This window comes from Poecile atricapillus, chromosome W (genome assembly GCF_030490865.1).
Source record: "Poecile atricapillus isolate bPoeAtr1 chromosome W, bPoeAtr1.hap1, whole genome shotgun sequence".
NCBI classification, from domain to species: Eukaryota; Metazoa; Chordata; class Aves; order Passeriformes; family Paridae; genus Poecile; species Poecile atricapillus.
The window spans coordinates 30,135,481-30,149,532 of record NC_081288.1 but is presented as its reverse complement, the minus strand read 5'-3'; the positions used below and the strand labels follow the sequence as shown (position 1 = coordinate 30,149,532).

The 14,052-nt window shown below is 37.6% G+C and overlaps 1 protein-coding gene across 1 annotated transcript in view; it reads left to right on the top strand.

The window, feature by feature from the left end:
• LOC131591914 (anoctamin-4) overlaps positions 1-14,052 on the top strand; it is a 112,327-nt gene that overhangs the window by 20,311 nt on the left and 77,964 nt on the right. The window contains exon 4 of the mRNA XM_058863032.1: positions 1,492-1,650. Coding sequence (XP_058719015.1) covers positions 1,492-1,650 — 159 coding nt within the window. The remainder of the gene's footprint in view (positions 1-1,491; positions 1,651-14,052) is intronic.

Sequence of the window (14,052 nt, the reverse complement as noted above, 5' to 3'; positions counted from 1 at the left end):
TTTTATGAAAAATACTTCTCATATCTTGATAATATCATTTATCAGCATGATATGCAGTATAGATATAAATAGTTTGCAACTGTTTCTTCCTTAGAGATTAAATCTTTTTTCTTGCTTTCTTTTTGGGCTCTAAGAACTGTTCCACTCTATCAAGTCTGCCCTAAGTTGTGTCAGGAGTTAGGCGCTATAATGAAAGAATGATAGAAAATTCCCTTCTTCCTTTAGTGAACTGAATGTACCAAGGGGATGGGACATTTTGGGTGCTTTCATTGGTTTTCCCATTTAATCAAAATGCCTGATGAGAATCAGAAAGATAGCTCTTTGAATGGGGAAAATTGTTTTGAGGAGGCTTTCCTGTAAAAATATTTTTTACTATGATAATCTTCACTTCATGATTTAAATTCAGAAGCAATTCCCTCATGGAGAAAGTATTTTGAAAATTCCCTGCTTCCCCCAGATATGAAAGGCAAAATATTCTTTTTTTTTTTTTTTTTTGTGGGTTTGTTGGTTTTTTTTTTTCAGAGACTTGATTGTATATTACAGGGCAGGGCTATTTTTGGCAAGAATAGCAGAGTAAGTTTTGGAACGGCAGAAGTAAATTAGCTTATCCTTCCCTTCAGCTTAGACCTGGACTGATCTTGAGGTTCCTGGAGGTCCTTGCCCTTTATACTGCTCAGAGGGAGTGCTGTTTGCTCCCACGTATCCTTCACAATGTACATTTCCTGTAAGAAACACTCCAACCATTGCAAACTGCCATGCATTTCCAACTTGTCTGAAAGTGAAAGTTTAAACCCTGGGCAGGACTTGTATAATGTAGAAGTAGTTTTTAAGAAAAGAGACAGTATTTATTGCTTTTATTGTTTTTATGTACTGCTACGCCTAACACCAGGAATTATCTCCAAATAAATCCATCCTCAGCTATTCCTTAAGTGAGGGATAGTCTGTAGTTAGTTTGATGAGGTATGGCAAGGTCAGTACAGAACCTTCATATTGTTGTCTGTGTCCTATGAGGCAAAGTAATGAAAATCTCTGGTTTTAGTGTTTCTCCCTACAGTAAATCTTAATGACAATGTTTTCTTTTCACATGTACAAAGACATTCAGCCATATTAAGTTACTAATTCTAAATTCACATTTCAGTAACACTACTCTCTGCTCTATTTTATAATTAAGAAATTATTCCTAACCTTATGAAGGGTGGTGGGAGAGAGAGGTTTGCTTGTGTTTTCTGTTCTCTCTTATCCCATCCCCATATATCCAAGCATTTTCCTAAGACCTCCTGATGCCCCTTAAGATCCCTTTAAGTAGGGAAGTCTGCGCTCCTCTCAGATGAAGTCGGAAGCACTGTATGTGAAGAGCCTAAAACTTGAACATCTTGTTGTGATTCCTTATTTTTCCTGTTGAGTATTATGGAAAACTGATGATGCAAACAGCAATGCAGCAATTATCAAGGCAAATTAGCATTACCGAATTGCTTAATTTTCTCTTTACAGGAAGTACCTGATAAGAACAAAACCAATGGACTATATTTTAGAGATGGGAAATGTCGGATTGACTACATCCTTGTGTATAGAAAATCCAATCCACAGACAGAGAAGAGGGAAGTATTTGAAAGAAATATCAGAGCAGAAGGACTTCAAATGGAAAAAGAAGTAAGAGATCTTCCTTATAAAAACTCTCATGTTGAAGCTATAGAGAATCTGGGGGTATGGTTTGTTTACTCTGAAACTCCTTCACTCTGTTGTAGCAGTAGAAAAATGCTTTTAAGCATGCCTAAATATAGGCCAGAGCAGTGCAAAAGTGTAGCCTAAAGAAAAATCAGGCACAGGGATTAAAGGCCAAAACAGGCCATTACAATCATCTTTTTCAACGTTATGCACAGAATTTCATCCAGTGTGCTGTGCAATACAAAAAACAAAGTGTTGCGTTTGAATGGCCTAAATTCTACTGAGTGCAATGCATATTTCTGCACCTAGATTTTCTTCTAGCTACATGCTTCACTATGGTACTCTTTCCAGAGACCTAACTAGATCTCTGCCTTCCTTTACCTATCAGCTTAGGCACAGCGAAAAGTGAAAAGTATTTTAGTAGTTTGAAAACAGCTTAAAGTTTCTCCTTCTGTCTTAACCCCAAGCATTGAAATAATAAAAGACCTAAGTCAGTAGGTCTTTTATGGAGTATAGAAATTAATGCAAAGTGTCTAAAATGTACTGATATGTTAGGTAGCAGGAACAAGGTTTAGAGAGACCATATCTCTTTTGCCTAGCCTATGATCTTCCTTAAACTTCGATAATGTGCTTATCTGGGCTTAAGCCTCACTTCCATCCAGAACAGCTATTGCTGAGTGTTTACTTCTATTTGTGATGGTGGACTGACACTCATGCTAGTATGCAGTTGCGCTGCCACTGATGGAAACAGAAGAGGAATTTTCAGGACATAGGCCTTGATCAATTAAGTAGGTGTTGCACATTGTTTCCCTCCCTTTCACTGAATTCTTGATACATGTGTAAATATTCTGTATGTGTGCTGGAAATGCACCCTTCTTTGGAGAACACTGGGGAGGAATAAAGGAAAGCCTTTACAGAAAAATGAAAATGTTTCTTTTCTTTAAATGTTTTTGATTGAACATGGGTACTGGTGTATGTAAGTGTATTAGGAGTGTTTTACTGGTTACACAAAAAGTTACCCTGAAAGTTACCATAAACTATTCCGTCAAATAAGCTGGAAATCATCATCTGTGAGTCATACAGTGCTGCAGTAATTGATAGATGTTTTCAGTGCCAGAGGTTGTTCATTATTACATTTCCTGTGTACGTGCTACTGTCTATAGGAATTGTAACCCAACATCCATGAACATGAGAGTGTTGCTGCAGCTATTCACCTTCACATCCTAGAATTCTGCCCTGCTTCCACCAGGAGAGATGCTGACAAAGTCTCTGAAATTTGAGCAGTATAGAAAATGAATGGGGAATGAATCCTCCCTATTAATACATATGTCAAATGGTTTCAAATAAATTTTTTCCTACTTTGTGCTTTTTGCAGATTTATTACTGTGCTAAGGTCAGCAGTGAAAACTATGAAATTGCTTTATATTTGAAGTATTATGAAACTTATTGCAACATTCTCTGCTGAAAACTTTTTCAAATTGATGATTTAAGTGCTTCCTATAGAGGTTTTTTTGGATTTCGAGACAGTTTATTTGGACTTTGCTGCTAGGCTGCATGAATGATCTGCCAATCTGATTATTCATTTCAGTTTCTATTTTGCTACTGACATGCAGTTTTATTTCTTACTAATCTCATTTGCCCTTGGTGTGCCTTCTTGCCAGCATCAGTAATTGTACATTTTCTAAACTCCAAATGATCAAAATGAGGTTGTGCTACATGGCTCAGGCTAATGTTTTAAAATCTAGGGTAGAAATCTTTTTTAATATATGACTCTGACCTAAAATTAAACCCTAGCATGTACATTTTATGATCACATTTTTTTCTAAATTTAAATATAATCCTGAAGGAAATATGTACATTCTTAGAACACTCCCTCCCCCATCCCCAGAGACTAAGAACAGTGCTGATTAACACTTAGCTTTAAACTGAGTGATCACCTAGTGTCTAGATTATTTCTCATTATTTTTACTTCTCCTTTTTTTGAGACTACACACCATTTTGAGTGTTAATTCTGGAAAATCTTAACCGCAGGGTTTATTTCGAGTTCTTTATTTACATGCAATATACTGCTTCCACTGAAAAAAGCTTGCTTCCAGATGAAATGAGAAAACTATCTGTGGCATTGGCCACAGAACATATCCAGAGGTTATAGGTGGTAACTGCTGGACTGAAAGAAGCTTTTTGCCTTCTGTGAATTTTGTTGTTGGTTCGTTCTCCTTTGACTGTTCATATCTTGATATTCGATTGTGTTAGCCCCATACTTTTAATGTGAAACCATTGGCAGAGAGGAAAACTTACAGAGCTATCTATCCACACTGCAATTTCAAACCCACACACCTCACTGCAGGGAGGGAGAAATGCACTGCAGTGCCTCTGACAAGTACAGCACAGGGAAATTCCCAGCAAGTGGTGAGTGCAGGGAGCAGAGTGTTCGCTTAGCATGAAATGAGAAAGTCAATCTGAAGCAAATTCACAGCAGTTGAGATAACTTCAGGTACAATGTCAAGATCATGTAGCTGAGAAAGGTCTGAACAGGTGTATGTTTCTGACTCTAGGAAAAGGTGATAATGTTTTGCAGATATTCTCCAATGAATTCACACTCACAGTCATCAGCTGTACCACACCACTCTGCCTTGGAAGTTCTGCCAGATTTGGTGCTCAGTACATGCAGTAGTAAAGAATGAGGGGATCCCAGACCAAGGAACAGATAATGAAAATAATGAAAATTTTAACAAAAAAAAAATAAAAATAATGAAAATAATGATTTTTAAAGAGTGAAAAAAATTAAAATAATGAAAATAAAATTAAATAGTAAAAATAAATTGAAAAAATTAAATTAAATAGTAAAGGTTCTAAATTGAAAGTGGCACTCTAAGAGTGAATCCTAATTGAGTGGTACAGCACAAGTCATTTTATGACTTTTTTATTTTTATTTTATTTTATCCCCCTGCTTTTCTGTGTATATTGGTTCTGGATAAGATGAGTGTGTTGACACTATCAGAGTCAGACATTTCCAGATCACATACAGATCTGTATGTGATCACATCCAGAGATGCTTAAAAAAGGTAATAAAAAATTTAGGTCACTCCTGGAAAAGAAACTGTATTTTCTTTTTAGCCAGGTGTAAAATTTCCTCGGTTGATTTATCCTCTTTTCCAATGTCTCACAAGTGAGATAAGTAACTAAGATATCCTGACTCTGAGATCCTTGATGACCCTGCTGCTCTCATTTTTCAATACTCCTTGAAAAAGACATATGTGTGGGGAAGGTGGAGAGGACAGTCTCCAAGTGGAGCACGTTCTTATGGGAGATGAGGTACCAATCACACTGTACGTTTGCACTGATACCATCTCCAAATATCACATGAGACTCATCCCTTCCAGAGCTGACAGGCAAAAGGTTATCAGGGTGCTACTGTCCACATTCTGATGGTACATTTCAAATTTATCTAAATACAAGATAAACCTGAGATTTACATCAACCCACTGGCATGCTGAAGAGAATTACTTGTGATCACTTTTATGTGAAGAGAAAATATAGATAGTGTCTGTCATTCCAAATTAAATGTTCATCTCTGTGGCCCAGCAATTTCTGGAAAACCTGTCTTTTCAAGAGAGAATGAAGAGTCAGAATTACTTTGAGCCCATGATTTTTTTTCACAAGACTAAATATTTATAAATTTAACCTCTTGGCCAAAATCTGGAGAACTATACTTTTCCCAAATTATTCCTGCAGCATGAATTACTCTTTACCTGTCCTAAATTACCAGGTAGAACTAAGTTGCTGTCAAGAGCATCCACTCAGTTCTGGTACGTAAATACAGTATTTTAGATGACTTTCAGTAAGATACTTTAAACTATACTATGATAATAGATCAGGAACTGAGGTACCCAGCATGCAGCAACTAACTTGTATTACTCATTCACTTGCAAACTTTTTAAGCTGCACTGTAAAGTAATGCAAGTGCAGGACAGAGGCAAGAAATTTATACTGAATTTATATGAACACAGACCACACTTGCATGTGTAATTTGTACCAGAGAAGAAGGTCATCTTGCATTTAACTAAAAACAGTGTATCCAGAATTAATGTGATGTTGGGTTAGGATTTGATCATGTAGCCCTAGGAATGGACCACGTTTAATTTGAGCTTGGCATGATTTTTTTTGGTATTTCTGCTGCTCATGACTATGCTAAACTAAGTCATACAGATTATTTCTACTACTAAATGTACTTGATCATTATGCATAATGATTGTGTCCAAAGCTTTCAATTTATAGATTATAAATTGATATCATGCAGTTTACTTGAAAAAGCAATTGACAGACAAGTAGAAAGCGAGCGACAGAAATGTAGTAAATGGGAACTAACCACATAAGTAGTGAAAATAGTATTCAGGCCTTTTATTTTATATATTTTGTATATTTATGGTAACTATTGTCTCGGTATAAAAGCAAGTAACTACTTTAAACCAACAGCATTCCTTACTGCCCTGGAAAACAGGTCTCCTCACAGCTACTGCATGCAGAATGTGCTTCAAAAACTAGCTTCAGATACTTTACAAGTAACAGCCAATCCGTTTGGACTTCTGCCAACACATTGATCTTTGCATCTCCCTGATAAAAGACGTCAATGTAGTGCTGGTCCAGTTTCCAGAAGAATCCAAGCTATGTGGGTTTTTGTTTTACATGCCTGATTAAAAATTTAAACTTTGCCACCAGAAGTGTCAAGCTGTCACCAGGGCACCTCTAATTGCATTCACTCCCTGCCTCAAGCAGCAGCTGACATTTCTGGTACAACATCTGGCAGCAAAAACACAGCTGGTGTATACAATAGGCAGTAGAAATATATAATAGGTGTTCTCTGGGGAAAACCCAAAAGGACAAGAAAGAAAAGCACAGTATAAGCTTTAGTTGCGTTGTATGACCAAATATCTACTATTGAGTATACTCTGAATCTTAAGTTATGTTAACATGACCTTGGATGTTAACTTTTGAAATCTTTTTCAGTAGTTGATGCAATATAATTGCAAAGTACTATCATTTCATGGCTTTTCAAAGCAGACGTAGGTAGATTACTGAAGAGCTAGTAATAGTTGTGTACAGCAGTTTCTTTAAATGTGGCTCCTTGCTAGTGGGGCAGGACATTAGAAGCCAGAAACATGTATTCAGTAAGATACTTATATTTAGCATCAAGTTGGAGTCTGTTTTCAAGATGATGAATGTTGAGAGAAATTACAGATGACAGAAAGAGCACGCAGAGTATCTCCGTGACTTTTAGCACATCCCTGAGTGTAAAAGGAAAATCAACTTATGACCATGTCAAAGTAAGGTAAAACTTGGAAATAAAGAACATGAAAAAGCTAAGAACTTCAAGGACTGAAACTTCTGAGTGCTAACTGTGTTCAAAAAGTGATGATGTGAAAGAGATATTATAATTGACAGCTATTTCTTCTGAACATAATCAATTACCATCATCTTTCTGGAAAAAGCATGACATCTACTCCTTTTTGTTATTGTTGTTAGTGCTGCAGAGCCAAAACTGTTATGAGAGACTGATCTGCTTTTTTCTGGTTTGTGCGTCATCACTGCAATTGTTCATGAGATTCCTGTTACATAAATGCTTTTTCTGATTGTGATTCATGGGTAGAAAAGAATTAAGCTGACTTCCAGACCCCAAGTGGTGCTTGCAGATCTGAGTTAGAAAAGGTGTTTTATAAATGTAGCTTATGTAATTTAGTTCTCTGAGTGGTGCACAATAAAATCTCTGTGCCTTTATAGTTGATTCCAAGTTTATTTTCCTGTTATGACTTTAGTTTATCCAGTTATTGAAAGAACAATAACTTTTTTTGTAGTTTATTGCTCCTATAGAGGTTAGTTTAATCAACCAGGCATACAGTTTAATCCAGAGTGCTTAGTCTACGGCCAACTGATTTTTTACAACTTGCCAGGAGAGTTTGAGTGGTAGCCAGGAGCAAAAACTGTAGGTGAGCTGGAAAATCTTTTCCTGGCTGCTAGTTTTTATTTGCTGATCATATCCTTTCCCTGTCGTGTTGAGCTTGCTCTGCACGTATCAAAAGCACCCATCCACTAGAGAAAAGGATAGCTAAGGAAATCTTCCACCACTGAAATTATATCAGCTGTCCTCTGAGCTTTTTGACAGCCAGAAAGATCACTATGAGCATGCCTATGTGAGCTATGTTCTAGGAGGCACTGGGACAACGGTGAGAGTGGTGATTATCTACTGAGCATGCATGGTAGGTCAAGCAACATGCAGGATGTCACCCATGACTAAGAGGTTTCCTTTAGGCCAAACTGGAGTTTGGACAAAAATAGGCTTTATTTTTGGAGAAGATGAGGCCTTGTATTGGGTTTGTATGGCCAGGTTTTGGTGGTAAGTGGGGCTACAGGGATGGCTTCTGTGAAAAGCTGTTAGAAGTTTCCCTCGCGTCTATCAGAGCCAGTGCCACACAGCTCCAAGATGAACCTGCTGTTGGCCAAGACTGAGCCTGTCAACAACAATGGTAGCACCTCTGTGATAAAGTATTTAAAAAGAGGGAAAAGCCTGCTGCAGAACAGCAGCCAAAAGAGAGGAATGATTCATGTGAGAAGAACAACTCTGCAGACACCAAGGTCAATGAAGAAGGGAGGAGAGGAGCTTCTCTAGCTGCTGGAGCTGAGATTCCTCTGCAGCCTGTGGTGCCCACCAAGGTGAGGGAGCTGTGCCCCTGCAGCCCATGTAGGTCCACAGGAGAGCAGGTATCCAACTGTAACCTGTGGGAAGCCCACACTGGAGCAGGCTCCTGGCAGGACCTCTGGCCTCTTGGAGAAAAGAGCCCATACTGGAGCAGATTGGTTGGTAGGACTTGTGACCCACAAAAGACCCACACTGGAACAATCTGTTCCTGACAGACTGAATCCCATGGAAGAGACAAATGTTGGAGAAAGTTGTGGAGAACTGCTGCTTGTGGGTAGGACCCAAGTTCGAAAAGTCAGTGGAGCACTGTTTCCTGTGGAAGGGACCCCACAATGGATCAAGGGAAGAGTGTGAGAGGAGGAAGGGGTAGCAGAGACAACATGTAATGAATTGACTGCAGCCCTCATTCCCTGTCCCTACATACCATTGGGTAGGAGGAGGTAGAGAAATGTTGGAGTGAAGCTGAGCCTGGAAAGAGGGAAAGGATGGAGGAAGGTTTTATGGTTCTCTAAAACCTCTCTAAAAAAATAGAGGTTTTATTTCTCACTATCCTATTCTAATTTGATTGATAATAAATGAAACTAATTTCTCCAAGTCAAGTCTGTTTGGCCCATGATGGTAACATCATGGTGGGTGATTTTTCTTTGTCCTTATCTAGACCCGTGAGCTTCTTCTTCTATTTTCGCCCCTGTCCTGATGAAAAAGGGAGTGATGGAGTGCCTTTAGAGGGTAGCTGGCATGCAGCCAGGGTCAACCCACCACAGGTGTAGTTCAATGTTACTCTACTACTGTAACCAGTATAAAAAACTCTGAGCTTTCATGGACTCTAGTAATTCCTTTCAGTCTCTCTTTTCTGATACTATTATTCAATATGTAAATGTCTACAGCTAATGAATTTACAGTACAAATTATGCAGCTTGAAGGCTCTGTATTTTCATGAGCAGCATAACATATTATTATTAGCAGGTGCAGTTTGTTATTTAATGTTTTAAGAACTTCATCTGACTGCATCCACAAATCATGGATGGGGCATCAACATGACATAAACTATGCCTGCAAAAAGGGAACCAGACTGAAAAGCAAACCTTAGCACAAGCATTATAAATGAAAGTGCTTCCAGCTATTTAATTTTAAACATTGGGCTGTTCATTTCATCCCAATTCAGCCAGAGCAAGTGGAAATCAGACTGGTCTTATTATCTAATGCACATACGAAAAGGAGTCTCTTTTCAGCAATGTTTCACAGAAAAATGTGTTGGTACAAGCAGAACAATGTGCTTTCCCAGGGAGTGTTCTGTACAAAAAATCTGTGGTCACTAAAGAGTGGAGAAGTTTCCAACTTCCTGAACTTCTGAGAGAAAAGTTTTAGATTTCAGATGCCTTGTCCACTGTACAGCACAATGGCAGTTTAGAAGAAAAGTCTGAGGAGACAAATGAAAGTCTGGATAGGTATGGTGTGAATTCAAATTTCAAAATGCAATTCTTAAAGATAAGTTTCTTGATATCTGAGGGAGACCATAAATGAATATGTTTCTCAGTTGACAAGTGCCAGCCTTTAACAGGGCTTTGTAAAACTAGTAGGCTAAGCAAATGTTGCTGAAAACTTGATCCACTTTTTAAAAAAATGTATTTTTCAAAGAATAGGGAGGTAATACAGAAAATACATAGATAACTGAACAGGAATTTAAAAGCTTCTGACATACTTCTTTCAGGAAAAGGCAAAATTTCTTGTCAAAGGATTTACTGTCATCAACATCCACAAATCAGAACATAAAAAATATTTTGAAGGAAAAAAAACAGATAGGCAACAGATTAAGAAAAAAATATCATGGTTATATATGAGATGCCTCTATATGTCAGAAGTAATTTTTCCCTTTAAAGTAACTGGTCTTAAACTGCAAATTATTTTTGAGGTGCTGTTTCACCTGCCAGAAACATCAGGAATAAACACAATGCACAAGGCTACAACCACTTAATGCACAGTGAGAGTTTTCACTGCCCAAAGGTGACATGGCTAGTTTGTTGCAACTCTCCCTTATAGTAAAGGCTTAATAATCAAAAATCTAAAGTTGTCTCTAGAAGGACAGAGTATATAGAAACCCAGCAGTAGGCTTTGTGGTCTCATTTTATATTAATCATTTTGGTGTTAAACTTGTTTTGAGAAGACAGTTCAAGTTTAAAGAATCCTGACCTGAGGGAAAAATGCTTCTGAGATAGCCATACTAACTGAAACTTCTGTCAGCCAGTTAGTCATGTCCTCCTGTTTAAAGTCTTATCTGGTTTACAAAACTCTCTCTTGTGCAAAAAATATATTTTATTTTGTTATCTGAAACCTCTTGAAAGAATCTGTAGAAGTACATTTTCGACAGTGTGAAAACCTTTTTTTTTTCCTCTTGGAGGTCTTCATGGTACTCTACTTACTGCTCCTTTTAGGTACAGCTTGTTTTTGTTAATAGACTCAAATAGACATTTCCAATTATAACAAGATTGACTCCCTTTTCTTAAAATATAAGAGTTTTGTGCTTACTTTTTTTATCTAAAAGCCATCTTTTACACCTTTTTAAACTTCAATTTTTTTTCAGAAAGAATTAAACCTCCACAGTGAAAATGTAGATAGGAGAACAAAATGGAGACATGTACATCTGGAAACCATGACTCAATACTTTGTCTTGCAATATGCAAAATTCATGTTCTTCTCTTCAAGAAATTTGTCTTTTCATATTTATACTTCTGCATCTTTTTGTGCCTTATAGGTTAATAATCTATTCTATGACCTCATTTTCTGGGGAATCTGGAGAAGCTCCAGAGTGCTGGCAGGAGGGCATGTCTGAAGATCAACTTTGTGAAGCAGAGCTGTCACCAATGCTAGATCAGGATGGCCATGGCTTTTTTCTATAGAATTCTATGGATTTTCTATAGATTATAGCCTGGCTCTTCATCACCAGAGTTCTTGAAGCTGTACTGTGAGTGTTACTGCTATTGGAAACTGTGACTTTCTGAGACAAGATTTAATTAAAAAAATGTCCTGAAACGGCAGTTGAGAGGATAGAAGCTGTGATTTTTAGTACATTCCAGGTCAATGTTCTTGTGCAAATTTATGGATTTTATCATTAGCTTCAGAAATTCACAGGAGAAAAGAATTCCAGTAATGAAATACAGAAAGTACTGACCAAATTCAAGAGGCCTTTTTAAGTACAGAGAACACTGATGGGAGGCTTTGTTATTTAAAGATCTGCATTTCCCTATGTCTTCTCTGTGGAAAGAATGAATAGGGTGGGATGGGGGAAATGGATGGCAGCCAAGGCCTTGTAAAATGTTCTAAATCAAATGCTGCCACTGTGATGTCTCCCAGACACAGCTGAGCAGTGCACTAGAGGCACCCATGAAGGTGCAGTTTTAGGAAGAAACGTGGCCTCTGCTGCTGCAGAAGTTGATGTGGGTGGTGAGGAAGGTAACAGGAGCCCAGGGAAAATAAGTAAATGTACTTATGTACAAATGCAGTTGTACTGCAGAGCCCCAAGAGGAAAAATCCAAAAACATTTTGGCTGTAGCTGTTGACAATGTACATAATCTGGACAGGTAGGAACAAGTCCTTAATATGCATCAGTTCATCTCATTCTGAGGAAAGTAGAACAAATGAATTACACCTTGAAGGTGCCTGTTCCTCTCCATTGCAGATATCTAAACTTAGTTGCCCTGAATCACACCTGTGGTGTCTGCTCCTTGGGAGTAAGCCTTCAGGGAACTTCTCAGGATCAGTGGACTTAGAGACATGATAGTGCCAGTGTTTTGATACAAATATAGTGGCCTGCCAGTATCCAGCTGGGGAAACTGGGTCAGACACCTGTCACACACCATATCTATGAACTACTCAAGATAAGCCTTTTTGTTTGCCCTCTGTCCAAGTGTTATCTCTAGTTTTATATTAATAGATCCGTGGATCGCAAGATCATCCCCAGCACTGGTATAATGTAAAGTATACAGCTAATGGAATTGCATGTAAACTGAAAATTTCCTTTCCAAAATCCCCAAGCTGTGGAATGGATTCATGTTTCTGCAGTTTTTCCATTATTTGTTCTTATTTTTTGTTCTTTGATGTTTTGACTGGAAATGGATGAGTACTTGCCATGCCCATTTACATTTCCATCTCAGGCTGGCTTTTCGTCTGTCTTATGAAAGAAAACACAATTTATGTCTCCTTCTAATGTATTATTCCAGCCAAAAGGCACAACACAAAAAAGATTTGGGAAAGGTGAGCGCATTAGAGTTTTGGGAAAGGGGGGAATTTAGAATGATGGTGAAAAAGCATAAGAGGACACTAGAATAAAAATGTGTAGGTATATCCACATTAAACCATGGCAAATATGTAAGAAAAGCCCCCTTCTCATTTTATAATTCCCACTGTAAAAATGTGAGTGTAAAATCTGTTTGGAAATACAACACAGGCCCTTAACATCTTGAAGCAATTGTTTTGTATTTATGGAGGCTGTCTTAACAGAATGCAACAAAGGAGGAAGGCAAGGAATTTATAATCACTAGTATGATTAGACCCAGGAAAGAATTTTAGCTAAGGGAAGGGAAACATTTTGAATACATGAAAATATTTCATTTAAACAGATTCAGTATTAAACACCTGATATTAAAATGTCATTCTAGTTGTTAAAAGGCTATCTTTACAGAAGAGAAGACAGATATAATCCAGTGAAATATCATAACATGCTATTTTGTATGGATAGTTTTTTAAACTAAATCAAAGTGAAAATGTGCCCGTGTTTCCTGATAAATTTTTAGAAGCCTTGTCCAATTCGCTGCATTTTCATAAAATGTATTCACGTTGGTGTTGCAGCAAAATACTTTTCTCTCTTATATGGCATCACTGCTGATCACTGAAATGTTCATACAGGACTAACCATGCTTCGCTAGCAAAAGTTTTTATATGCTATCTTCTTAATTCATTTCATAGATTATTTGTAGGGCACAAAGAATATTTTCCATTAGACAATATGTTACATAAAAGAAAACCTCATTTCCTAAACTCATTACTAGATTCTTGATGCAGAAACAATCTAACAGAAACCTTTGCAATAGGGTCTCTGGACCAGCACTTCATTTCATGTGACTTTATAGAAAAGTAAATTTGGTTTAACAGACTGGGATGTAGTGCTGGGCCACAATTTGGTTCAGGTCTCATCAGGATGTATGTGGACATGAATGGATCACTTGCATTTGCATTCCTTATCCTGTGTTCAGAGATTATTATAGTCAGTTCCTAGAACTCTGAAAACTAACATGGGAACATGAGTATGTGTCAGGTTTTCTTGAACACCTAGAATTTGTATTTTCTAAACAGTGCATATGCACCTCTCTAAAAACCTGTCAGATATTGTAACTCTACAGCGAAGTCCTGGAGCACTGTCAACAAACTATTATCAATATCCAAAAGCCCTGATCGCTCTCATTGTGTTATTCCCGAGTTCCTAGCCACTTGTAGATTGAGTTAAGTGTATACCTCTAACAAAGAGAAGGTATGTTCCTGGTGCCCTTAACAGCTAAATTTTGATCTTGAAGCCTGCAAAAACTGAAGCTCTTAGAAAGCAATTTTAAGTAAAATAATAACATATTCCACAGTAAGTATAACACACAGATACTGTTAAAACTCTGAAGGATATCGGATGTGTTTGAAGAAACTTATGC